General features: G+C 38.4%; 1 protein-coding gene across 3 annotated transcripts in view; it reads right to left on the reverse strand.

Moving 5' to 3' along the window:
* Window positions 1–27,234, reverse strand: part of LOC126194952 (host cell factor 1-like) — a 115,926-nt gene that overhangs the window by 83,382 nt on the left and 5,310 nt on the right. For 2 of the 3 annotated variants that reach the window (XM_049933339.1, XM_049933338.1), the window contains exon 2: window positions 21,758–21,891. The exons of the other annotated variant lie outside the window; for it this stretch is intronic. In XM_049933339.1, coding sequence (XP_049789296.1) covers window positions 21,758–21,890 — 133 coding nt within the window. In that variant the 5' untranslated portion in view covers window position 21,891. The remainder of the gene's footprint in view (window positions 1–21,757; window positions 21,892–27,234) is intronic. 3 annotated transcript variants of the gene reach the window in all.

Consider the following 27,234-nt stretch of genomic DNA (forward strand, 5'->3'; position numbering starts at 1 on the left):
GATGTGCAAGATACATGTGACAGGTAAAATATTCTACGATTTCAGGAAGAATGTATTAATTCCAATTCCAAAGAAGACAGATGCCAACAAGTGTGAATACTACTACATGAATTATTTATGGAATAGTAGAAGGACTAGTAGAAAATGACCTTGGGGAAGATCAGTTTAGGTTTCGGAGCAATGTAGAAACATGAAAAGGCAATACTGACCTTATGACTTATCTTAGGTATTTATAGCATTTGTAGATGAGAGAGAAATCTTTTCACAATATGGAATGGACTACATTCTATGAGATTTTGAAGTTAACAGGGATAAAATATGGGGAACAAAAGATTATTTACAACTTGTGCAGAAACCAGGTTGCAGTTATAAGAGTCAAAGGACATGAAAGGTAGGCCATGGATGAGAAGGGTGTGACACAGAGTTGTGGCCTATCCCCAATGTTATTCAATCTGTACATTTAGTAAGAAGTGAAACAATCCAGGAGAATTTTGGAAAAGATATTGCAGCTCGGGGAGAAGAAACAAAACTTCTGAGGTTTTGTGATGACATTGTAATTCTGCCAGAGAAAACAAAGGACTTGCAAGGGCAGTTGTCTGGAATGGATAGTATATTAGAAAGAGGTCATTAGATAAATTTCAATAAAAGTAAAAGAAGGGTAATGTAATGTTGTCATATCTGATTAGGAAATGAGACACTGAAAGTAGTAGATGAGTTTTGCTATTCGGGAACTGATGATGGCTGACTGAAGGAGGGAAGATGTAAAGTGCGCAGTGACAATAGCAAGACATGTATTTCTTAAAAAAAAGTAGTTCTTGTTAACATCTATATGTATATTAATTGAAGACTTCTGCCACAGTCCTTTCTATATTTTCAAGTAATTTCAGGAACTGCTGTAGGCATTTGATTCAGTAGTTACTAACAGGTGAACTGATTTACAAGTAAGGTCTGTGTACACAATTCATAAATATTTCATGCAAATTGGCTAAACCATGATGAATTAATGTCCTCCCACCATAGTGAAAATATGCCAAAGACATTAGCGATGAATGGCATAATTCTTGGAATTGCAGTAGCTGGTGTTGCTTGGAGCTGCTGTTGGGCATGTAGCAATGCTACGTGGCACAGAATGCTTTGTACTGATGTTGCATAGTGAAGGATCGTGTTGCACGATGATGAAACTTTCATACCAATTTTGTGGGGCAGAAGGTGCTTCCTATTGATGTGTCAGTGATTTCTTTGTACTAGTGCTGTGTGATGGAGGGTGCTTCACACCAATATTCTTATGTGCTAGACGGCAGTTTGTATCAGCGTTATGTGGCAGAGAGTGCTCTGTACCAGTGTTTTAGGGTAGATTGCGCAACATACAAATTTGTAAGGCAGAGGATGTTGCGTACCGATGTTATGTGGCAATGACTGCTTCGCACCAATGTTATGTGGCAGAGGTATTTCTTACTGAATGTCATGGAACAGGGGATGCTTTGTACAGATACTGAGTGGCAGATGGTACATTGTACTGATGTTGCTTGTCAGAGGGTACACCTTACCGATATTGCATGGTAGAGGTGCTTTGTACCCCAGCTGCATGGTAGAGGGTGGTTAAAACCGAAGTTTTGTGACAGAGTGCTTTCAACCAATGTCGTGTGGCTGAGGATGCTTCACGAGGATATTACTTGGGAAACGTGAGAAAAGGTCATACAGAAAATTTAGCTTGCCCTGGACTGGTGCTGGAGTAGAGTGGTCAGCAACTGGCCAGAGCTAAAGTCAATAGTTTAATCATAGCTCAACACAGGTGCCCACAAAGAAAATTACTGCTACACTTGACAAGTTGTCTGGTCCTAGACGCTTGGTGCTACCATGCAAAGCCAGGGCAGGTCACTAGTCTAATGTAAATTGAAGTGTTAGGAATTCTTTTATGAAAGTACTTGTCTGGAGTACAAACTTGTACGGAAACGAGATGTGGACAATAGGTAATTCAGACAAGAAGGTAACAGAAGCTGCTGAAATGTGGTGGTGTAAAAGAGTGTTGAAGATTAAATGGGTAGACTGAATAATAAATTAGGAGGAACTGAACTGGAGGGGGGAAAAAAACAAATTATGGCACAACTGACTAAATGAAAGGACCGCTTGACAGAACACATCCTGATGCATCAAGAAATTGTCAATTTGGTAATGGAAGGGAGTGTGAGGGATAAAAAATTTAGACGGAGACTAAGGTATGAATACTATGAACAGGTTCAAATGGGTGTAGATTGCAGCAGTTCTGCAGAGATGAAGCAGCTCGCACTAGACTGACTAGCACTGAAAAGTTGTATTAAGCCAGTCTCTGAACTGAAAACAATAATAACAACAGAACATTCATTCGGCTGATTCTTGAGAACTGTTCATTAGTCTGAGATACTTACCAGATTGGATTAATAAAAGGACTAAACCAGATGCAACAACAAAGAGTGGCATGTTTCCTCTCAGCATTATTTACTAAGTGCAAGAGCTATGGAGATGTGTGTGTACAACTCCGCCCCCCCCCCCCAACACACACACACACACACACACACACACACACACACACACACACACTGAAAGAAAGTGGCAGTTGCAACAAGAGAGGTATTGTGCTGCACGGAGAGGTTTCTTGTTGAAACTGCATGAATGCACATCCCAAGAGGAGTTGCTCAACATATTACTTCCTCTCATATACAAATCATGAAATGACTATGATGAGAAACAGAGAAATTAGAGCTTTTGTGGAGGTTTACAGACAATTGTTCTTCCAAACAATCGTCTGGAATTAATGTAACAGGGATGAGGGGGAATGATAGTGGTACGAGTACAAGAAGTATCCTCCAGTACACTCTGTAAGGTGGCTTGTGGAGTACTGATGTAGATCCCCTTTGGTTTTATCATCTTGATAAGCTGGCCTTTTTGCCATGGTAACATCCCACTAGCGATTCAAATGGAAAGGAGTGGCATTAGTATGATTACAAAATACAATACTACCCTGCATGATTGTCTCTCCCAGTTGGAGGATCTTCCAATGCGCCAATTTCTGTATGCTGTCTATTAACACAATGAAACAATGGTGTGGCTCAATTTACCTGTCATGCCCTCTGTTTACACATGTGTGGGCACTATTTACCCTGCCACTTTGATTAATATACAGCAACACTTCTCAGTGTACATACAGTACCTTCATTAATTTCATATAAATATGTAGTTTTATACACAAAAAAGAATGTTAAGAACTACTTTTAAACCCAAATATTCCACAGAACGGAATGGAGTGTGTGTACCTTGCAAAGCTTACAATTTTTATATTTTTCATTCAAGTTACAGCCCCTGTCACATCCAAGACATTTTGTCCCACTATTTCTCTGCCTAATAATGCAAATATGTTTGTAGCATAGTGCATTAGAGTTCATTCTTCAATGCAAAATCAAAACTAGGACATTTTCAATTTCAGTGTAAATACGAAGAAAAGATTAAAATTAGGGTCAACTCACGCATCTCAACAGTTCAGAGCAATACTATCATAACTAGCAATTCTTAAACTTTATAGTATGACAAAGTAAGTTACAGTATTTCCCAGAAAGCAACCTGTAAATGTACACCAGCAAATACTGCTTAGGATGTCCTGTTTCATTGCTATTACATACTTCACAGTAAAAAAATTTCCAGAAGTTATTTTAGAGATTGGATCGTTGTTAAAGGTACTGATGTCTGACACTAATGTCACTTACGGTCCGGTCATATTTCACTGAGATCATACTACTGCGGCAAGTGGCCATGAATATGAATATCTTTATTTCATAAATTCTGTTGACAGTAATAATGCTTTTATAACATTTCCTATTTCCAAAGCTTTCTAGCACATGAATACAGTAATATGCAAGCACAACATAACAACAAAATACAGTTCTCAGGAGAAAATAAAGACGGTATGTTAAAATTAACACTGAAAATAGTTTTAACACTTCATTCTTCTTCTTAACTATTAGTAACTATTCGGCATATCAGAGTGTGACAGAATTCATGGTAAACTGTTGGAATAATGTTCTTCTGGCAGAGGAGCTTCAAATCTGAAAACTTTTCTTCTGAAACTGACAGTGATGATGAATATGCATGTGGCAAGTCTCCTACAGCGTGCTGTACATTTGGCTTGTGACCTCGAAACTTGTGCATTAAAGCAATTACACTGTTTTCTGAGTCATATTCATATTTAAATGACATCATCCATCGTTCTTCCTTTCTCTCTGATGTCAGACCATCTTATCCTTTCTCTATTTTCAGCTTTAGTCCTGTTTTGGGCCATAAATGATGCTCCTTTGAAATGAAAAAAAATCCTTTGACATCTCATGTACATCATACCTCTTTCGTTTTCCTTGGCTGTGGCAACTAAAGTGCACCATAGCTATGGTTCAAAAATATTATTTGCCCTCTCGATAACACTGTGCATGCTGTCTCCTTTGTCCTTGGTGTGCCCCTTTTCAAGAAGGGCTCCCTCTACTTCCAATTCCCTTGTGCCACATAAAACACATTCCCATTCATATTCCCATATTGCAGATTGTTATACTGTAGGTGCTCAGCTTTCTTTTGTAACAGAGCAAGGATACCACAAAGGCACACAGAAATGTTCTGTCAGTTTGCACCTCCAATTTGTTGACATCTTTTCCTGCGTGAGCCATGTATTTGTTTTTCAGATGTCTTTGTATTTTTTCCTCCAAAGAAGAATTATTTTACAGTTCAGCATTCTTGTAGGCCTCACACTCATCACATGTATACTTTATAGGTTCGAAAAACCCAAGATTGTATTCTTCATTAATAATCTTTCCATACACCCAAGCTTATAAGCGCTCCTTCCCCTCCTCTTGGCATTTCTGAATATACATTCCATACATTTTTCAGACACTGAGGGTGCTGTCTAGGTACAGCCATCAACTATCATTTCTAATGTAGTGCGATTCTACTTTATCAAATTAATCTGCATGATTTCTTATACATTTCACAATGTCATCTGATGCTCTTTGATGATTATTGTGCTTGGCACATTTGCACTCACTCACTACACCTTCTGGAGTAGTTTTCCCTAAAACTATTTTTACTTACCAATCGGTATTCTAAATATAAGCAAAAACTTAAGTTTTGCATACCTTTACTACTTGGCTTCAAAGAATAAATGTATATAGTGATGTGCAAGAATGCCTGGACGTAATACTATCTTCCAATCTGCTACAAATTCCTTTTCTTTATCAGTTTGACCAGATAATCACATTTCCTATCTGTACTTTCCAAGCCATAATATGTCTTAAACAATTTCTTTCTTTTAATGATACTTTATCTTTACACTTGCACCTTGCAGTTATTACACAACGTGAACCGATCTGCTTTTCTTGCACTTATTTTCTGCTTGAATTAATGTAAGCTTTTCCTTTCTAATAAGCTTCTTTTCTAATGTTTCTTCTCCATTTCCATTCTTCACGTTTGCATTTGGGAGTTATTCCTGTAAATAAAAGTTACCACTCCACCATATCTATTTAACAAATTCACAAGGTTGGTTTGAATGTAGCAGGCTTATTCTACTTCTATATTATTAGTTGCCTTTGGTTCTATTTGCAGTTGTTTTGGCTGTTTCATCAAGATTACCTGTTAACTGCCCATGAATACCATTGTGTATCGCATCTGAATTCTTAGTTTGAGGTCCTACACTTTTTGGCAAGCATGTGGAATTCCTACAATAATAGCAACAATTTCTCATGGCACAGCAACTGTGTTGTTTTACTGTAGTATGTTTCCAATGCTGCTGAATGTATTAGAGTACCTGAAACACAACTTGCTGATTCAATCAACACTTTTTCCTGCACATTACAATGACAAATGAGTGAAGAGATACTAACATAACCGTGTCGTGATATACAAATTTGTTTTTTCTGTTCAGTGAAACAAAATTACAAAAGCAGTTACAGCTTGCTTAAAATATGAGTGCAAAAGGATCTTAACAGCAGTCGTGGTGGTACTACACTGTCAATATACAGAATCTGTAGTTACGATATTTGATCATCTTTGTATGACAGATCAGTAAACGAACACCCATGATTTTATTTCATAGACAAAACAATAGCTTCAACAACACAGTGGCAGGTGTAACTTCATTTTCTTCCAAAATGTAGTTACAACAGCACTGCTCTGAACCATCAACATGTAATGTGATAAAACTCATTTTCGATAAACAAGAGTATCATACATCTTGCTTTATGAACAAATAATGCAAGTACCTAATGAAGTCCATGGTTTTTGAGGCCAGAAACGAAATTATAAACCTCAATAACAAAAGTTCGAAATTCTTTATATAATATTCAGATGTGTTACGTAAGCAACTTAAGCAGTTATGGTGACAATACACAGAATTAAAGTGGTTCCTATTGTTGATTTCAGTGGTAGACTACTTCTAAACACAAAGATTGAAAGATACTTGAACTTATTGATGGATTAAAACCACAGAAAAAAAAGAAAAACTCCCCCTCATCATGCAATATCACCCAATAGTGGAGCTCAACTCAATCACATTCTCTGGCAGGGTTTTGACTACCTCTCGATGTGCCCTGAGATGCGGAATATCCTACCCACTTTTCTTCCCTCTCCTCCCACAGTGGTATTCTACTGCCCCCAGGAAGTACACAATATTCTTGTCTATGCCAGCACCTGTTCCGAGCACCTTGCATTATGGCTCATATCCCTGCAACATGATCTAGACGTAAGACCTGTCCAATCAAAGGCAGGACTACCTGTGGTAGCAGTAATGGGATTTACAAACTAAGCTGCAACCACTGTGCTGCTTTCTACATGGGCATGACAACCAACAAGCTGTTTGTCCGCATGAATGGCCACTGACAAACTGTGGTCAAGAGACAGGTGGACTACTCAGGTGCTGAACATGCTTCACTTCGATGACTGCTTCGCAGACTGCCCTATATGGATGCTTCCAACCAACAAAAACTTTTCTGAATTTCACAAGTAGGAGCTCTCCCTGCAATATATCCTATGATCCTGTTACTCCCCTGGCCACAAAGTTGGCTAAACCCTGTCCTTCACCCACCTATCCCCTTCCCTGCTCCCACTCGAGCACTACACAGCCTTCAAGTCCACCAACGTACCCATTAATCTCACCTCCTCGCACCCCCAATTTCCCGACTGCATCTAGCAGCCCTACCCCATCCCCATTGCATCTCTGTAGGCTCCCACAACCAGCTCTACATTTTCACCCACCCTACCCTGCTACCCCCCCCCCCCCCCCAAGCCTCTGCTTCATCCCCACCACCCACAGATAGCTTCTTGCTTGCTTCTTCCATACGGTGCACTTGCTATTCGCAGTCACGCCTCAGACGCCAGAGACAGTGCCTATGTGTGTTTGTCATGCTGGTGTGAATGTGTGTGTGTGTGTTTCCTAATTTAGAAGAAGACCTTCTGGCCAAAAGCTTCAATGTACAGCAGTTTTTTGTTGTGCATATCTGCAGCTCAATATCTCCTTATATCCTTTTCATAACATTGTTATTATTCCATCCTGAATTTTTCATTGTTCAAATGTTACAGAAACTTTTCTGCATGCCTCTCTGTGTTAGTTCCACTGGTAAAAGAATACTGTGGAGAAATAGGCCACTAAAAATGTATGGGCTGCATCCAGACACTTTCACTCAGCAATAAAGTATGTACTGTTGTGAGATATCCAGAATGAATTAAAAATGTACCTTAGGTAAAGATTGCAAAGTTGGGGAGATATACTGATAGAATTGATATTGTGAAAGCAGTTCATAAGCTTTAGATATCTCAGTCAGTAAGACAGCCTGTGAAAGGCACAAGTCATGATTTGACTCCAATCTGACTTACAGTTATAATTTGGCACCATGTGTTTGACAACACTACACACACGGCTGCAGGGTGAAATATTCATTCAGGAAACTACATATTTTACTGATACATTTAAGTAATTAAAATACTAAACACTCCTTGTTACAATGTTTATATCATCTACTTGTGAAGTTCAAGTAGAAGAGGAAATTGGGGAACAGGTATTAAAAAAACACAAAGCTCATCCTCTGGAAGGTGAAATAAAAGAAAGCTCTGAAGGACTGGAGATTGTCCAGGAATTAATAAGCAGTCACTGATGGCCTTAAGGTAAGGATGGGACAGGGGAGGGGGAAGGAGAACAGGCGAGACAGCAACTATCTTAATAGGAAGTTGTGTGCTAAAATCTTTAATAGGAATAGTAGCAGACAGGATGCTTTCCCCCTACAGTACACAGGCTGGCAGTGTGTCAGTTTCATATAACCACTAGGAGGAAATTTATAAGAAGCCACCAAAGAATGAGAAAAGATGCAATAAATTTTTGAGCACCAAATTTGAGACTGTTCAATTTTATTCATGGTTACGTTATGTCCAGAAAGATCTTAAAAAGCTGGCTTAAATCATTTCTGGCACAGCTAGGATATTTCTTATAACTTTTTGAAACTGTAGGTTGAAGCTACTAGCTGCTGCATAACCTAGTTGCAGGCCTAGGCCAAGATGGTGGTGATTGTTCAGTCACACATCAAATAATGTGAATTTAATGACAAGAAATAATTTTTTGGTGGGGAGGATGAGACAACAGATTGATCTTAGTGTAACCCAATGTCTAACATGGCTCCTGCCCCCTCCTCCCCCTTACTTTTTCACGACTGGTCCGCCTTTCTGCTCTGAAGAAGGAACATGTAGTTGCAAAAGATAAGAGTTCTCTAATCATATTAAAAGTTTCTAACAGTATCATTAAGCATTACACCTGAAGGTAAGTACTGGTCCACCTTTTTGTCTGTCTACATTAATTAACCTTTTTATAATATTGTGTCATCCTTCCTTACTAATTTAACAGTCCAGCAACATATGAATACTTTTCAATCTCTAAACTTCTTTCCTTTCTGCCCTCCCTCCCCCTTTTCTGATGTAATTGTACACGGAATGTAATAACATGATATAATATTACACCATAAACAGGTCTCTCATTTTATTCTTCTTCAAAGAAGGGCAGGGGGAATCCCATGATCTGCCTGATTATTGAGTGACTCCCCCCCGCCCTCAAATCACCACCACCATTAGCCAGGAAAAAGCAACCTGTGATATTAAAATATAAGAGTGTTGTTATTCATTTCTGTGTGTTTTTATTGCTTGTACTGTGAGTTATTTCTCCTGCAGACAGCTACTGGCTGCTTATCTGTGAAAAAAAAACCTTCTTTTTCATTACATGTATTGATCTTCTATAATTTTAGGGATCATGGTTTAAAATATAGAATTATGTTCAAACACGTCTCACACATGAAGCTGATTCTCCATAAATGGAAAATTAGGCTCAAGGACCAAAAAAACACTAATCTATTTTGTCATTTCTAAAATTAAAATTTTTACCTTAGTTGTCTGGAGGTTCAGTAATTAACTTCATACGAAAAGGCAATACACAGCAACCAGAAGTACAAATCAAACAATCTAAAAGAAAAGGTAATATGATTTTGATGGTATACCTTACTTCATTGATCTATTATCAACAATAGCTGAACTGTTTTTACTCTTGATTACAGAATTCAAGGCCTCTAAAAGGAAGAGGATCTATGCAAGTAACACACGCAGAAAAAAAGGATTCCCACGGTACTGTTAGAACTACAATCTTATGGGATTTGTTTAGAGACAATAAAAGCATAATCAAGTCTGAATGCCACACATGATGTTCAAAAGTATATCACACAGAGAAACAGAATGGACATATTAAAATCAAACTAGAATCAGACAAGGTTTTTAACCCTGTCCCATAATTTTGCTAAGAATCTGTGAGGTGGAAAATCCACTTTTACTGAGAAGAAAACGCATTTTTAATGAGAATCCAATTTTCAAAGAAAATGTCTCATGCACACAGCACAAACCAAATATAAATACAGAAAATTAAATGGTATGCAACATGTGTTGTCACTTAACTGTTCAGTAATGTAGACCTTCATTGTGACCAAGGTAACAATGAACTTACACCAAGACATTGTGATACATGGAAAAAAAGGGGTTAAAAGAAATTAAAAATAAAAGCCTTCTTCTAGGTGTTCACTAAATATTTATTTGCTTCATAAATGAGGTATGCCCATGAACAGGTTGTTGCCTTGAAAAATATGATTAATTTACAAAAAGGTAATTGAAATATACAATTTTACGGTAGGAAACTGGAGGGTGGGGGAAGGTGGGAATATTTACGCTACCATTAATATCAAGATTAAACACCTACATCATGAATGTGGCATCATATTTATTCAATAGGGACCGAGACAAAAACCTGAATATATTATCTGCTTCTAGTATGGGCAGTATTTTTGCTTGATTGTGGGCAGTCTTTTTGCTTGATTATCACACCACAGCTAAACAATATTGTTTGCAATGATCTTTGTTGAAGGTGGGAATGGATATTCGAATGCATGTAATACAAATGCTGCTGTATTTTTATCAAGTTACTTCAAAGAGTTAAATGTGATGACCTATAACTTGGCAACCAGAACTATTCAACTGTACATTTTGTTTCAATATGTAAAAGTTGTTTTGTATTAGTAATGCTCTCCCTTTATTAAAGATCCTCAAACCATGAACAACTATAAGCATTTACCATATTTTCTACTTCCAATAGCATAGTAATGCTCTCATCAACCAAAAACTCAATTTCCCAGTGACAATGGGTTAGCAGGCATGGTAATATAACAGGTGGTATGTAACAGTCTTTCTCTGACCTAAGAATGTGCTTATCCACCTTACAAGTGTACATAAAGGTTAAAAATAAATCTCAGATACAATACGAGTGATATTTATATGTAATGACAAAAATAAAATTGTCCACTGAGTAAGCGCTTTCACCAAACCGAGGTGGTGCATAACTTAACCACTGTAACAGCTTTGAAACTGGGAAAATATTTTAAAAAAAATGTATGTATGGTGGTGTTCATATGTCCATATCAACTCTACTTCAGCACTTTCAGAAGGGATGAGACTGAATTCATCTGAGGTGTGGTTTGCTGAAGAATGCACGAGAGAGTGCAACACGAAGACCTTATGTCTTTCATAATTTTTCAATCATTTATACCCCATCAGTCCAAAAAGTATAGGGACTGAATTTAAAAAAAGTTAAGATCATTGTTTTAACACTTCAGGTGTTCTGCATAGTCTCTCCCACTTAAATACAACACACAAAACATTCACACAACCATGAGACACTCTCTGGAAAGTCCGTCTTTGGGATCTTGTTCAACTCACCATGTCACATTGGCTAGGAGGTCAGTTGCATCGTCAAAGCTTTGACCACACGTGTGAATTTCTGCACTTTGTCGTTTGTGGTAGGTTTGTATTGAAAACGCCAAGTCTTGTCAGCCCTGATAATTTCTTCCAGAACAGAATTGTACACATTTTGCTTCTCAATCCAGCCTCCGCAGGTGTCGACGTATCAATGTTTTCGTTCAGAGGTCAAGGTATGTAGGACACACTTTGTGCACACTTTTCACTTCTTCAAAACATTCTGGAAAATGTCTTGGGCAACTGATTACTTAACATTGCCGGCTCACATCTGTCTGGTCGTGTGCAGAACTGTTTCACTGTGTTGGTAGTTCAAGCTGCCATCCTAGTTACTGAGCAGACATCGCTTACACAGTAATAAAATAAGATCCAGAGTGCTTTGGATGAAGGCGTTTTAGCTATATGCATGTACATGTTGCTACTATTTATTTTTATTTCTGATTTGTATTAAATATGAACCATTTATATACACAGAAGCTTATCATCACCATCTACATCAAGGATTGGGCCATTTGGTCTGTTTGGTGTCCTTCAAAACTGTTCAAGCCATTTCTTCATCGGTCTTCCGAATTAACTTTTGCCTCTTGGTTTATACTGTTTTATGGCTTTATAGTAATTCTTGCATCTGGTATATGGTCCGTATGTTCTTTCCATCTTTAGTGATATTGTTTCATTATGTCAATTATGTTTTGCAGTTCAGCTTGTGTGTCTTCATTTCCCTTTTTACTTATGTCCAGCCACATATCTAAGGAAATTCATTTCACATGATTTCATTCTCTTTTCATTTCTCTTTTCAAGAGTGCTGTTTTCACATCCATAGAGCAGTGCTGGTGTAGCCATAACTGTACAGAACTTTAGCAGACTGTCTCTGTGGACTTCCTTTCCCAGTGTTCTATGTAAAGTTCCACAGAAATAGTGAAAAAGGTCTAATTTATTTTGTATTTAACTGTATTCCATGCATGTAATACTGTACCCTAAAAATTTAAATATATTAACTTGTTCTGTGATCTGCTCGTCAATTTCAATCTTAAATTGCATGGGTTGGCGTCCTGAAGATAATCTGTGAAAATATTGCAAGGTTACTCATCCATAAATAAGGTAAATAGAATTGTAACAATAGGATAGGAAAAGCTGGATTGAAGTCCCTCTGTGCTAATGAGCAAAAGTGTGTCAATGGAAAATGTGGAAGAAGCATGCAGAGCATGCTAACTCAGGACGAAGCTCAAGGCAGTAGTCAATCATCATAGTGAGCGTACATTGGTTTGTAACTGAAGCTAAAGTATGTACAACTTCATGGAAATATTGCCTTTGACAGTCATTGGCCCTGATAATAAAGAAGCTGAATGTTTAAACAGTATTCCATGGTAACTGTTAATTAGAAGAAAAACAGTATGAGAGCCTTGTAATTGCTGAGGCTGAAACTACACACCGTTCACCAACACCGACAGAGCACTTAGCATCGACACCTTTATGCAATGTAGTTTTCTTTAAAAAACTGTAACTCATGCAGGCCAGTATATTTTGTATGTTCTTTTATCAATATAACTCAATTTACGTGTACATACAGACTGTTGCTTACCTAAGTCATATTATCTGTGAAAGATTTCTGGTTCAAGTCTTAAAATTTACCTTAGCCTCATAATTTTAAAGAAAAAACCTAATTATTTGCTTTACAAGGCCTATCGGAATTTTGTGTCATTTTGAAAAACTATTTCCAGGTTCAGTAACAACAATATTATGAAAAGGACGTGTTGCTACTCACCATATAGTGGAGATGTTGAGTCGCTGACAGGCACAATAAAAAACACTGATTTTATTTAAAGATTCAGTCTCATTAAAAAGGTTCACAAATTTTGACTGTTGCATAATGTCATAACAGAACAAGATTTTCATGAGAAATCAACCAATAATCTACAAGTAAATTAATTCTGACAGTTTTGCTCAATGAACACTCAAAAGAAACAACTAATTGCTTTGGTTTGTTTCAATGTCTGCAAAATGTAACAAGTGCATGTTCATTTATGTGTATTTGTGTTTAAGGGACATAAATATAAATGAAGTTAGGTTGCAGATTAATTTCTTTGGTTACCTTTTTCAGAACCATACAGGATGTTTTGATAAGGGAAGGCAGAGATTTACTGATTACTTAGTGTCTCACCGTAAAGTACATAATCGATATTACACTTAAACATTGTTTCAGAAGCTTTCTCATGAAATAGTTAATGTAGACAGTTAACTAATAATTGAAATTATGGGTTTAATTATTGTAAGTTTGTTACTCATTAAAAACTCTGAATGAGGTTGGAGACTGTAGAACTCATTAATTACAAATGTGTGTGTCCTACCAGAAATGATTTGCCTATCTGCATTGCTTTGCGCACTAATTATGTTTTGAAGAAGACAAATTAATTCTGAGTCCAATTGCCTAAGTTAATAGCACCACACTCATGGTCAAACTTTCAGTAAAATAACAATCAAACACGAGTTTTAAAATGTTGTGAAAAGGAGTGTTACAAGGGTAAGTATAAAAATCAGACATAACAGGACTATTGCAGCCTACTGTATATTTAAAGTGAGATAGGAATGACTAAAATCAATATTAGAAGCTAGGTAAGCAAGAGGAAGATCAAGATTGCACTACATGGAATATGTAATAAGAGAAGCTCGATGTAACCATAGGAAGTAAGTCTGTGTGTGGGTTCGAGGAGGGGGGGGGGGGGGTTACAAGAGATGACAATTGTCAGCAGCCTATAATTAATGAGGATGCCACAAAATATATGCAATGATAAAAGCTAGAGCAGAACCCAAATACACACCGGTACCTAACATTTAACTATTAATTACTGTGACAATTAACACACTGCTAAACAGTAACACAAGGTTCTACAAACCATCATTCCACTTTTTCTATGCTTTTTTGTTGGGTAACAAAAGTATTTTGCTACATTTTGGTGAACCCATCAGAGATACCACTACCAACTACTTCGTGTAAAAACCATTTAGCCCTTGATTACACATAACAATTAGATGTCAGCTATCCCTTTTTGTCACTCTCACAGGAAAGCATAAAATACAGGTTCCATTTCCCTTTAAGGCAGCAGTGCACGAAAGACTAGCAACTTACTGCTTTTGCTCCGCAAAACTCATTCTGTGCCAAAAGGTTTGTTTTCTTTGCTTCCTGTAACACTCCCCTCGTAGACACAAAAAAAGTGCTGCACGAGTGCAGTAATCATGCAGATCACATATAAGTTGTGTTGTTTATCTGTAAGAATTCCATCTTACCAACATAGAGCCACTCTGGGCACGGGTCAAAATGCTACGAGTTTTAATAATTTTACATTCAACTTGGAATAACCATCTCTGCCACTGTCCTTAATCTTTCCATCATGGGACATTATTTAGGATTTGTTATTCCAAGCACACAGTTTGCCCTTCCCTTATTACTTACCGCGTCTGAATCAAGCCTAGTGCCAATCCATTACTCAACCAAGCGAACCACAGAAATAGTCATAGCAGGTATTTAATGTGGCCGCGTGTCTAGGTACAGCTGCATTCCAGTTCTAATTCGTGTGCTTTATTACACTGCAGACTAACCAAACTGTGGAAAGTGCCTCTGTGGCCAGTGTAAGGTTTCTGCGATTTTGAAGCTTTCGGATTCTGTTGAGCGAGGTTGAAGCTAGTGGAGCAATGTGTGACAATTGGAAGGGAGAAGGAAAAAAGCAGTTGCAGGAATTAACCTTTCATCAGAAATAAGGGTTTCAGTGAAATAAAGCACTTTGATTTAACTATTGTCTTCTACAATTTTACTGATTCTGACCTTTATAGTAGAAGTGAATGAAGTGGCACACGCACCGATACCTTAGAGCAGGTGCTAAATGATCATAACAATCTTTAGTGTTGCTGCAGCAGAAGTTTTTTGGGTAACAATCATATTTTTGGGTGTGAAATAGCGTGTGAAGGTTTAAAGTCACCTCTGTTGTAACCATTCACATATTTAGTAAAGTCAAACGGTGGTTGTTATGCATGTATCATTGTGAATTCTCTTTATGGCCAAAAGAGCACAGGTACTTCACAGGATAAATGAGGACCAGGATGACAAAATGGGAACAAGGAGACAAAGCTAAAGATTCTGGATTTTTGGATGGAAGTGATACCAGAGTGGGGGAAAATCTTACATACAGTACTAAAGACAAAAAGAACCAATGACTAGTAGTGAACTGGGACTACAAAATCAAACTGTTGCATTAGTGATGATGATGATGAGTTGGGTTGAGGGGGCACTCCACATCATGGTCATCAGCACCATGACGAAAAATCAACATGAAATCTCATTGGTGGGGACGAAGGCTGTCCCCACATGCAGAGCAGTTTATAACGTACTAAAGTCTGTCGTCCTTCCCCACCAGTTTAGGGATGAGGCCTGATAGTTCACAAAATTTCACCACCCTGGTAACACTCGCATCAGTATCTGTGAGGACCGTGGGCAGATCTCCAGTGAGCCCAAGGACTGCCCTATGATCAGTACCACAGGTCACACGTAACCACAATGTGCTGAACTGAAAGCGACACGCCACAAACTACACAGAAAGGTGGATCCCCCCCACCGGAGGAGGAAGCTGTGTGTGAAAGAGCTATGCCCAATACACAGTCGGGTAAGCGAAACCTCCTACCAGCGGCGAGCATGACACGAAGTCTGCCAAGCTTTTATGGTCGGTTTGAGTGACCGCAGTTTGTTGTCCAATACCTGCAACCAGTCAGTCTCCCACTGACGCATGATGCACCTGTCAGAAAATGAGATAATGGCGTGCAACAGGATAGGACATCGATGGACAGCACCATCCCAACATGCTTCCTTGACAGCTTTATCAGCCCTGTATCCCAACATGGCCAGGTACCCAGCAAAAGATCACCACCTTGCCACGGCGATGGAGCCGCTGTAAGCAGTCATGGATGAGCTGAATCAGCGGGTCTACCGGATAAATTTGATGAAGCACTTGCAGTGCACTAAGATAGCTGGAACAGGCAAGAAAACTTGTACGGTGATGTCTGTGAACCCTCTCCAGTGCCATTAGAATGCCATATAACTCTCAATTTGTAAACTGTTCTGGAAGACGCACTTTAAAAACCCTATCAGGGAAAACCACAGAACAACCGAGAGATTTCCCCTGCTGCGATCCATCTGTATAAATAACATAAAACTGTGGTACATACTTAAAATAGATTAAAACAAAGTTGTAAAAACCATATCTGGAGTACAATTTTTCGGGTACTGTGTCAAGCTTAAAATCACTTTGGACCTCCAAAGACACCAAGGTGGCAGTGCATTCCATCCCTGGGTGTGTTGTTGCATTAATGAGTTAACGAAGGAAGAACAAGAAGTAGAAGGAAGAACAAGGAAAAGGACGAACATAACAAAAAATCCTATGTCAATATTTCATTAGCTAGAACATCTTGTAGCCAAATGTGAGGAATTAGCAACAGACAAACAGGAAAGAATTTCTGAATCAGAACCAGGATTACAAAATCAATCCGAAAGAGTCACAGCTACGCAAAGGAAATATACGCGAGCACAGGTTTATGTCAGACAGAAAATGTGAAAGTAAAATGTGACATGAAGGCAGTGCATAGTGATGTTGCTAAAATCGAGAAGACTGTAGAACAACATGCGAGAAATGTTGTGGGCTCTAGCGAGAAATGTTGTGGGCTCTATAAGCAAATGGAAACAGTGACGACTGAAATCACCAAGGACAATAATATCACAGGAATGCATCAAAAAGGAATTACAAACAGTCACATAGCTTACACAATGGAATCGCACTCATAGGGCATCACAGCTCTGTGGTAAGTGGCATCGGCGAATCTGTTTTGGAAGGCTCGATCTACCCTGTCATGTTTTTGACAAACTTCAAAGGAAACTGGCCTGCTGACTGGACAGGAGGTGAGAAGATCAGTTCCGTATCAAAAAAGGTAATGGGAGATGCAGTCATTTGGTGTATGGGCTTAGGAATGACAGCAGAAAGCTAACAAGATTTTTAGGTAGCATTCCTACGAGAATACTGGCCAGAAGAAAACTGCATTCAAATAAGACACATTCATAAGTATCCCAAAATGCTAAAGAGACAAGATAAATCAAACAATGGAAAATCCAGAATGGAATGTCACAATATTGGGAGGAAAGTTGCTACTCACCATATGGCGGAGTTGTTGAGTTGCAACAGGCAGAACACAATCATAGCTTTCGGCCATTAAGGCCTTTGTCAACGATAGACACATACCCACGCGCACACACTCACGCACATAGGTCTGCAGTCTCAGGCAACTGAAACTACACAGCGAGCAGCAGCACCTTGCATGATGGGAGTGGCAACTGGGTGGGGGTAAGGAGGAGGCTAGGGCGAGGAGGGATACTGTGATGGGGGTGGCGGACAGTGAAGTGCTGCAGTTTAGATGGACAGCAGGAAAGAAGGTGGGAAGGGGGGGGGGGAGGTAGTTGGGGAAAGGAGAGAAATAAAAAGAAATTAAAAGACCTGGGTATGGCAGTGAAATGACAGCTGTGTAGTGGTGGAATGGGCACAGGGAGGGGGCTGGATATGTGAGGACAGTGACTACGGAAGGTTGAGTCCAGGAGGGTTACGGGAATATAGGGTGTATTGCAGGGAAAATTCCCATCTGCACAATTCAGAAAAGGTGGTGTTGGTGGGAAGGATCCATATGGCACAGGCTGTGAAGCAGTCACTGAAATGAGGGATATCATATTTGGCAGTTTGTTCAGCAATAGGGTGGTCCACTTGTTTCTTGGCCACAGTTTATTCGTGGCCATTCATGCGGACAGTCAGCTTGTTGGTTGTCATGCCTACATAGACGCATAGTGGTTGTAGATTAGCTTGTAAATCATGTGACTGGTTGCCTTTGATGGGATAGGTGATGTTAGTGACCGGACTGGATTCGGTGGTGGTAGGAGGATGTATGGGACAGGTCTCCCACCTAGGTCTATTACAGGGGTATGAGCCATGAAATAAGGGAATGGAAGCAGGGGTTGTGTAAGGATGGATGAGTGGGAAGGACAGTGGCCTCCTTCCTACCCCTCCTACAGTGGTATTCCGCCATCCACCGAACCTACACAATATACTCATCCATCCTTACACAACCCCTGCTTCCAAATCCCTTCCTCATGGCTCAAACCCATGTAGAAGACCTAGATGCATGACCTGTCCCGTACATCCTTCTACCACCACCTACTCCAGTCTGGTCACTAACATCACCTACCCCATCAAAGACAGGCCTTCTCCTGAAACAGACACAGACACACACACAGACACACACACACACACACACACACACACACACACACACACACACACACACACCACTGTCTCTGGCTGCCAAGACCAACCAGAGACATTGGTAATATGTGTGTGAGCTGCATTTTGTGTGTGTGTGTGTGTTTTTTTTTTCCAGAACCAGGCCTTCTGACCAAAACTCACAGTAGCAATCTAGCCTTTTCACAAAACTGTCATTATTCCATCCTGCATTTTCCATAGAGAATACAGTCATACAGAATGTAACGCAATGAAAGAAAAGCAAAGCAAGAACAAGACGGGGAAAGCAGGACAAAACAGAAGATCCACAACCATCTCAGAAACACCAAATGTGAAAGAAAGAAGAAAAGGACAAACCACAAGCCTCGTGATACATCAGTCACAGCAAGAACTTTACAGGTTTGAGTGAGTTTATTAAGCTACAAAGTGAGATTGCAATGTTTTTGGGGTTAAGAATGGAGCAATGCTAGGAAAAGAAGTGTGCATGAGGAAACTTATGTGGCAGAAGAAAGGACAAACAGCAATGTGGGCAGGTGTGGAGCAGGGCTGCCAGTTTTCTGACACAGTGACTGCACCGGGTCCAGACACTGTGCAGGCCAAATCTGCTCACTTCCCACCCTTGTGGTGGAGCAGCACCACTATATGCAACTTGTGCATGTGCAGCAAGAAGTTGTTGACCTACATCCATGTATGGACCCTGTTCTGCTCAAACTGAACCACCTGGCTATACTAGTCAACAAACACCCCAATCTCCAGTAGTAGCACGGGCACCTATGTGCAGTTGTCAGGCCCCACTGGGCAATAAGACATATCACCACACAAATAAGGAAAGGGACTCTGTATGTGTGACAAAGAGGTGTACAGTTTTGTTGATTTTTAGCAGACCACTAGAAATAACAGTGTTGATACAGGATTTGTACAAATGAGAATATAACCAAACGAGAAAGATATGAAACTATAAAGGGAAGAGTATTTAGACAAAAGTTAATAATCATTTAGATTCAATGGTTTCCATTCCTGAATATACAATAGCCTCGTACCTTCAGTACTGTGAGAAAGATATTCATACATTTTGTTTATTATCTTAATATTAATTACATTTCTTTACTTACTAATTAACCCTATTTTCATTAACTGTTACAATTTCTTGATGAAGAGACCTCAACTTTATTTTGTATTATGACGATCTGTCTGATGCACTTAGTAATTACTATGATGTTATCTGATAAATCTGAATATGATATTGTAATAGTGGTGCTTAAGTGTGGATAAGTCATTAACTTTGTGTTGCACACTATCTTATGGGATTTTTATTTTCCTGATTTTTTCTTCCCTTTGCTTTCCAAGATTTTGGATAAATTTGGGAAAAGATGTAGTAGGGGAATACAAGGTAGCAGTACTAAGATAACCATGTCCTTGGAGCTTTTAGGTTCTGTTGGGTGGAGCAATGTTTAATTGTTTGAATGGAGAAAAGTAGGCAGATTACTAAGTAAATGAGAAGGGGAGAAGCAGATGTGCTTATTAACATTTGTCATCACTAAAAACTGTTCCAGTGAAACGAAAAATTTAGATTTAACTATCATCTTCCAAGCTTTTTGGTTCCAATCTTTAAATCAGTAACTTTTTCTTGCTCCCCTTCACTGATACCTTATAGCAGGCACAATGAGTTGCTGTTAATATCATTAAATTTACTGATGGCGAGGAAGAAGAGGGAGTAACATTGTCGACATAAGTTGTGACACAATATGCAGTAAAAATATTACAGTTCAGTAAGCTGATTATGTGATAACTACGGCATGAGGCTAAAGTGCACACAATAAATAGCTGATTAAGGGTACGAATTAACTCTGTTATTAGCCAAAAATATCTATGATATTGTGAATGTTACCAAGATAAACTATCTTTGCAAAACCTTCACAACTTTTGGCACACAGAACATTGCCTTAAAGGTTGAAGAGATACTATGAGACAAATTACTCTGGCCATGGGATTTGGTTTCTAAAAGGTGTCAGAATAAATGAATCACCATATGGCATGGACTATCTAGTTTCAGAGAAAGGCACAGATTTTTATGGAAAGATGAAGCAACAGAATTAAGGTGGTGAAAGGTTCACTCAGATAAAACAAGGATTCATGCACATTACACTGTGAATAAATGGAGCTACAGTGATAGAGAGCAAGAAGCATTGCCAAATAAAATATGTATGTCAATGTTATTAAAGATTGTGCTATCCAAGGTGTTAGTGTATAGATGTGTAGTATCTGAGTGTGACCTACTTGTAAGGATTCTTAAGTGTACACTGTAACTACCTCTCTTCTGCTAGTTTCTGTAAACATGAAGGAGTTTCCACCTTAATCAAATCTTCGGTTTACTTTGCCAAGCAATACAACCTAGACCTATCAATTCCAAACACATCCATGAACCTTGTATTTATTCAGTGCACGCTACTTCCTCCACTATGGACTGGTAATCAACCCTTCAACAACTCTCATGAACAGTGTGTTTCCACTAGACCAGTAAGTGCGAAAAATATGCACCTGAACTGGCACACATAATGAATTACACAAGACAAATGGAATAGCTGACATTAAGCTAAATGAATGGTAACCAGATAAAATGAATTATCTGAACAGTATTGTTTCACAGGTATTTTACAAAATGCAAAGTGAAAATTAATTACAATACAAAACACAGGTGTTAGTTATAGCATAAAAAACAACAAACATAACAGATCTAAAATTGCAAAATTAAGTTAGGAGTAATTGTCTTACACTACAGCTGCTTAAAGATTCAGGAACTGTCTTCTATTTTTGCTTGACAGAATTGTACAACTTAGTTTAACCAATGGGTTTTTAACTGGGGAGAGTATTACAGTAGGATATGGATTTTTCAAAAGTTACTGGCACATTTCTGCATTTATTGTATACTGAGTTCTGTATACATCTATCACGTACAAAAAAGTACTGTGGGAGAAGAAGATAATCTTTTTTATCCACAAGTCTTGTGTCTTTTCTTGTGTCAGTTTGCACTGGTTTAGTATTAGTTGCCCAATACATTCCAATTCAGTATGTCTATGCAAAAATAAGAATAGCTTTATCATCACCTGCAGTATTCTCAGTTGTGATATTCATCACAGTATCTTTTACATCACTCTCGTCTCCCCTCTCTTCATGTGCATTAACTGCTCCATCACTGGTATCTCCAGCTGCAGATGTCTCTTTGACATCTACCTCCATCCTTCATTGTTACAGGAAATGAAAAACAGTCATTAAATATATTTTTCAAATATTTCGCATAAAACTATGAAGTGGGATTAATGTTGAATGGACGTATATCACTTGACCAAGGACACAAAAAGTATGAGAAAAGCGGTGTTAAATCAACAGTGCTCTTCATATCTTCCTTAATTCTTCTCTTACTGACTCGCTCACTCACAGTCTCTTTTTAAACAAGGCAAAGACACACACAAACACACTCAAAAACAGAGGGGGAAAAAAAATCAGCAAAACTCAATTTTCTTAGCATGAAAAAAATAGTCTGTTTTTAAGCACTATTTTACTAATATGTAGGATGTAGTTATCCTATAATGAAATTTCAATTACATTCAATTTTATATCTAGATCTAGAGTCAAATGTGTACAAATCTTTGTAAAATGTAAGTAATTTAATGTATGTAGCGTGTGATACTTTATTCTAATATTATTCTTAACAGCTTTTATTTCTTAAAATCCTATATTGAATTTGCACTGAAAAGTATCTGTATCTTTCTTAGGGATCATTTGATGTCAAGTGTCTTACTACCTTACTGTCCATTCAAAATATGTATGCCGATATCTGTTTATATTATAGGTAATTTCACAAATTCTCAATAGTCAACATGCTGTACTTGGCCTTTAGGAGCTCCTCTAATCAAGGCTCTAAAAAATGGTCTGTCTCATCCTGGGGTCCAAGTGATCTACCTTTCCTTCAAAAGTTTCACCCTATTGCTCTCGCCTTGTCAAGTAATGAATTAATAGTTCCAACAGAATAGTGGCATGTTCTATGTCTGTCTATTGGCATTACTAAATGTTTTGCTTCCTGCAAGTAAGTTTCAGCAAGCAATTCTGTCAAAACCTTCAAAGTATACCAATGCTAGCAAGTTTTCTTCTTTTGTGTGTGCCTACCAACAACTCAATGCTTCTGCTTTTCCGTGAGCGGTCTCTGTATTTATAATTGGTTTAGTATTTATTATGTTATAGTTTTCTCTAGTGACTTTAGAAGAAATGTTCACGAAAGGTTACTTAACTTTTTAAAAGATGAATAAAATGCTAGTCAATGCTCAAAATGGGTTAAAATGCTATAAATCAAAATTATTTAAAATGTTGGCTGTTCCTACCCTTCAGGTCATTGATTTGATAAACCACAAGTTGCTGCTTAGCAAATTTACAAATGTTGTATCCATGATGTTCCCTACACCTATTTCACATCATATTTTACTGGTATGTCGACAGGTGATACGTCATGAAAATGTATTTTCAGGCCACAGGAAAGTTAGTAATAAATTACCTCAAGGCTCTCTGTTAGGCTCTCCATTAGCCTGAATTTTTATAAATGATTTACCAAACCACCTGCCTTAAGCAGAGTCAATTTTGTCCATAGATGCTGGCTTGACCCATGACATGTCCAATACCACTATCCTGCTTTGACTGACGACATAGACAGTATCACTATCCTGCTTTGACCCACAATGTAACTGTTGAGCTACGTCATGGTGGTGAGGTGTATTTTTAAATCTATTGTTTTTGTGGAGGGAGCACTGGGAGTAAATGGTGGCGTACTTGTTCTATAGTGTTGTGTTGTTTATGTTTCTGAATTTTTTTCCAGGACTTCTTAGTAATATTGAACTTCCTGAGTGCTTGCTGCGATGATAATGTTGGAAGAGCTTATGGCAGTCAATTAGTGAATATCTTGATATTTACAGTTATGGGCAATATATTGATATTTGCATTTCGAATTGTTAGTGCACTGTATTGTTCATGGTCAGAGCTTCAGGTTTACATTTTATTTTTTGTTAGTTCTGGATGTGACAGAAACATTCGCAAGTAGGTCCCTGCATGTCACAATGGGGAATGACATCCGGAGCAGGTTTAAATTCCTACAATTATTTGGTTAATATACATTAAAGTTGTTGCATCTACAACCAGCATATACGGCATTGTTAGGGGTGCGACATATAGCATTCTATTGGGAGGAGTTCCTTGTTTGAGTAGTCTAGGCTTTCTGTTTGGGAGTTTGTGTTGATGAAATATCGTTTTTGTTATCATGAGATCATTAGATTTGTGTGTTGGCTAACTTTGGTTGGTAAGCATGTTTTTATTTTTGCTGTAGTATGTATGGTATATGAATGTGTATTCCCTACATGACTATACCTTTTAGACGAGGTGCGGCAGTCAAACCTGCATTTTTTAAATGAGTGTAAAATAAACACGGATGCAGGTGTCAAAATTTTATTCATACTCTTATTCTACGTTGAAAAGCATTTAAAAAACATCTACACATTTTTGTTCATTGTTTGAAAATAACATCAGCAAGGTGGCGTCGTTCTCGATCATGGTATTCTCACAGGCGATTTACGAAGCTGTCCATCACATGATGGAGCATACCCTAAGGAATTCTCTTGATTTGCAGCCGGATTCTTGTTTTGAAATCACCAATGCTATGAGGCCTTTCTGTATACTTTGCTCTTAAGGCAACCCCATAGAGTCATTCCATGGCAGTTCAACTAGGGGCTCCAGCTCATAGTCTGAGATTTGACTGAAATTCAGTACACTAATTCTACCATGTGTGGAACACTCGTGTACAAAGTATTAGTTTCCCCTGTCAATTAGTTCCAGAATTATGACTTGTGAAAGAAGGTGGCGTGACCCAGAAATTGCAACCCACATCTGGCAATCTATCTTCAGACCCAACTTCAGGTCTTAATAACTTTGGAACTATTCCGCACAGTCCAGTGAAATTTTTACAACCCAGTAACATCCATTTAGAGAACACACTCCATGAATCAAAACACCAACAACATATTTCTGAGGGAAAATAAAAAATTCCAAAATGTGATTAAAAAATGTAATACGTTAAAAGGTACATATTGTAGGTGCCCTCTATGCCAAATATAATTCACTCAAAAAGGGTATAAAATTTTTTTATGGTAAGCTTAATGTGGCCTAAACACACACAGAACTCATCATGCCTATGTCAGTCACAAAAACTGAGTTACATGCACACGAAAATACAAAAAATTAAAAAATTACCTGAAAAATATGGATTTTCCAAGTGTGGTAGCACAAAAGGGACAAGTGGTATCCAAGCCAAATTTCACACACTGCATAAGTAGACCATAATGATATATATCTCAAAATTTCAGCATGTTATTGCAAGACATTTGTGTACAATGGAAGTTGACATATGTATTTGCTGATGTGGCCATTGTTCCATAACACAATTTTGTAAAAACATATCGTAAACTGTTCTGCCTCTTCTTATCCTCTCCCACAACTGTTTAATCACTAAGCAACAACATATAGACAGATTAACACGACCTATCATTAATGTTTACTGCACCTTAACTGCTAAAAACCAGTCGATTGTGCTTCGAACAGATGTTCTCCCACACTTTAGCTACTGTACTCTGTACATTGAGTGGCAAATTGTACTGTCTTCCTGACACTGTGGTAGGGACTGGAACTGTCATAAGAATATGTTCAAAAGGAATCCAACACCTGTCTGCCAAACATGGCCAATTGAATGATCTTGTTGGCACTGCTGGTGCCATGAAGTTCACAAATACATCACCTTCTGCTTCACAGCACTCTGCAATACATCCTAAGTACCATTTGTCATGATAAACAGCAATAACATAGCAACCTGGTTGTATGTTGCTGCTTTTGCTTCTGAATCCTGAGTCAGACACATTGTGAAGACACATGTTGTGCACGAACCTATAGTTATAACCGGACAGTCTGCTCACCTGCACATTGTCAGAGTCAGCTGGAGAGAAGTGATGATGGCTCCTTGTGCCTGCAACAGTTTTAACGTGTTCTAGTCTGCTTTTTAGCAGCTTTCTGACTGATTTCACCTTATCTTTCGAAACATAGAATGATTGTATGCCAGAGATATTTTTCTGTTCCCAGGTAAATAATTGAAGAGGTGTTAGAATGTGACCTTCTGTAGGGTGCTGCAGACCAGCTCGTGATGCCATGCACTTAATGATAGCACCAATACCATCAAATACATTTTTACCATGACTTGTTGCGAAAAAATTCCATTCTGCATGAATCTGAAAATCATGGTAATGCATGCATAAATTTATGAGATTTTTGCAGTTTTTGTACTGACTAGCTGCCCCATCACTGAAGTATTTCGCAAAATGTATGTGAGGTAGCTTGTTTTTCACATATGCCATGACAGCGCGAATGTGGGCATGAACTGCAATGGCATCATCAATTAAACAGTCACTAAAAACGCACAGGTTCATGACAGACACATCACCTGATTCACCTCTATAATAAATTGCAAATGGCCGGAGAGTTGCTTGAATGTTTTCCCAATGATATCCTTCGATGGCAACTTGAACCATAAATGCATAATTTTCATGAAAGTCTAGTATTACTATAATTTCAACTTGTTTCAAATTATCCTTACAAAACTGGTGATACTCTGATTGTGCTGTTGAAGTGAAGCTGTGTGTGGTCAGTTTGTCCATTTTTTGACAACACATTTCAACAAAATCTTCCACTGTGCTTTGCTTTGTTTCAAGACTTGTGCAATCCATGTGTGTCCATTATTTATAAGAAACAAGTTCGTCATCCATAAGAAGTTCACCATACAGTTTGTTGTTCATGTGTTCTGAAAGATTTGCCTTACCAGGGCGCTTTTCACACCTGTGTGTCACGCACTGGCAGGAACTGATGTCACACACTAGCAGGAACTGATGTCACATACTAGCAGCTTTATTGCACCTTTGTAATCCATACCAGAATCCTTAATAGCAGCAAAGATCAGCTTAGCATTTTGATGGGTCTCACATACAGAAACATTGTGTGTGCCCCTTGCACTTACAGGCACAACCCATTTTGGCCGGAGATTGAAAAAAGATGATAAACCTACTTTGGTATTGGGTTACTTTTCCTTGAATTCTAGATATAGTTCTGATATGTTGCATAGCAACAGTCTTTATTGCATCTGTACACGTACATTTCCAATTTCACTGTTACATAGTCTTTTTTTCCAGGCATTATTCGGCTGTAGTCATTATTTTCATAAAACTCCAACACTAGCACCTTTATTTCTGAACTCAATTGCTTACCCTGAGCCTGCTGAAGTTGTGGAAGAACTCCTTGGGTTGCTTTTATTTTCCTAGCTTGCTTCACCATATATGTAGAAACATTGAATTCCAATGCAGTGTAGTCAATAGACCAGCTAGAAGGTGCATGGGTAAGAATACCTACTTTTTTCTGGCGTGTGGATATGGCACATTTTTAATTCAAATCATGCACAATTGTCAAAATCAGAGCATTTCTGGCATAATTTCTGTTCCTTTGGAGC

The sequence above is a fragment of the Schistocerca nitens genome, chromosome 7, assembly GCF_023898315.1.
Source record: "Schistocerca nitens isolate TAMUIC-IGC-003100 chromosome 7, iqSchNite1.1, whole genome shotgun sequence".
Taxonomy (NCBI): domain Eukaryota; kingdom Metazoa; phylum Arthropoda; class Insecta; order Orthoptera; family Acrididae; genus Schistocerca; species Schistocerca nitens.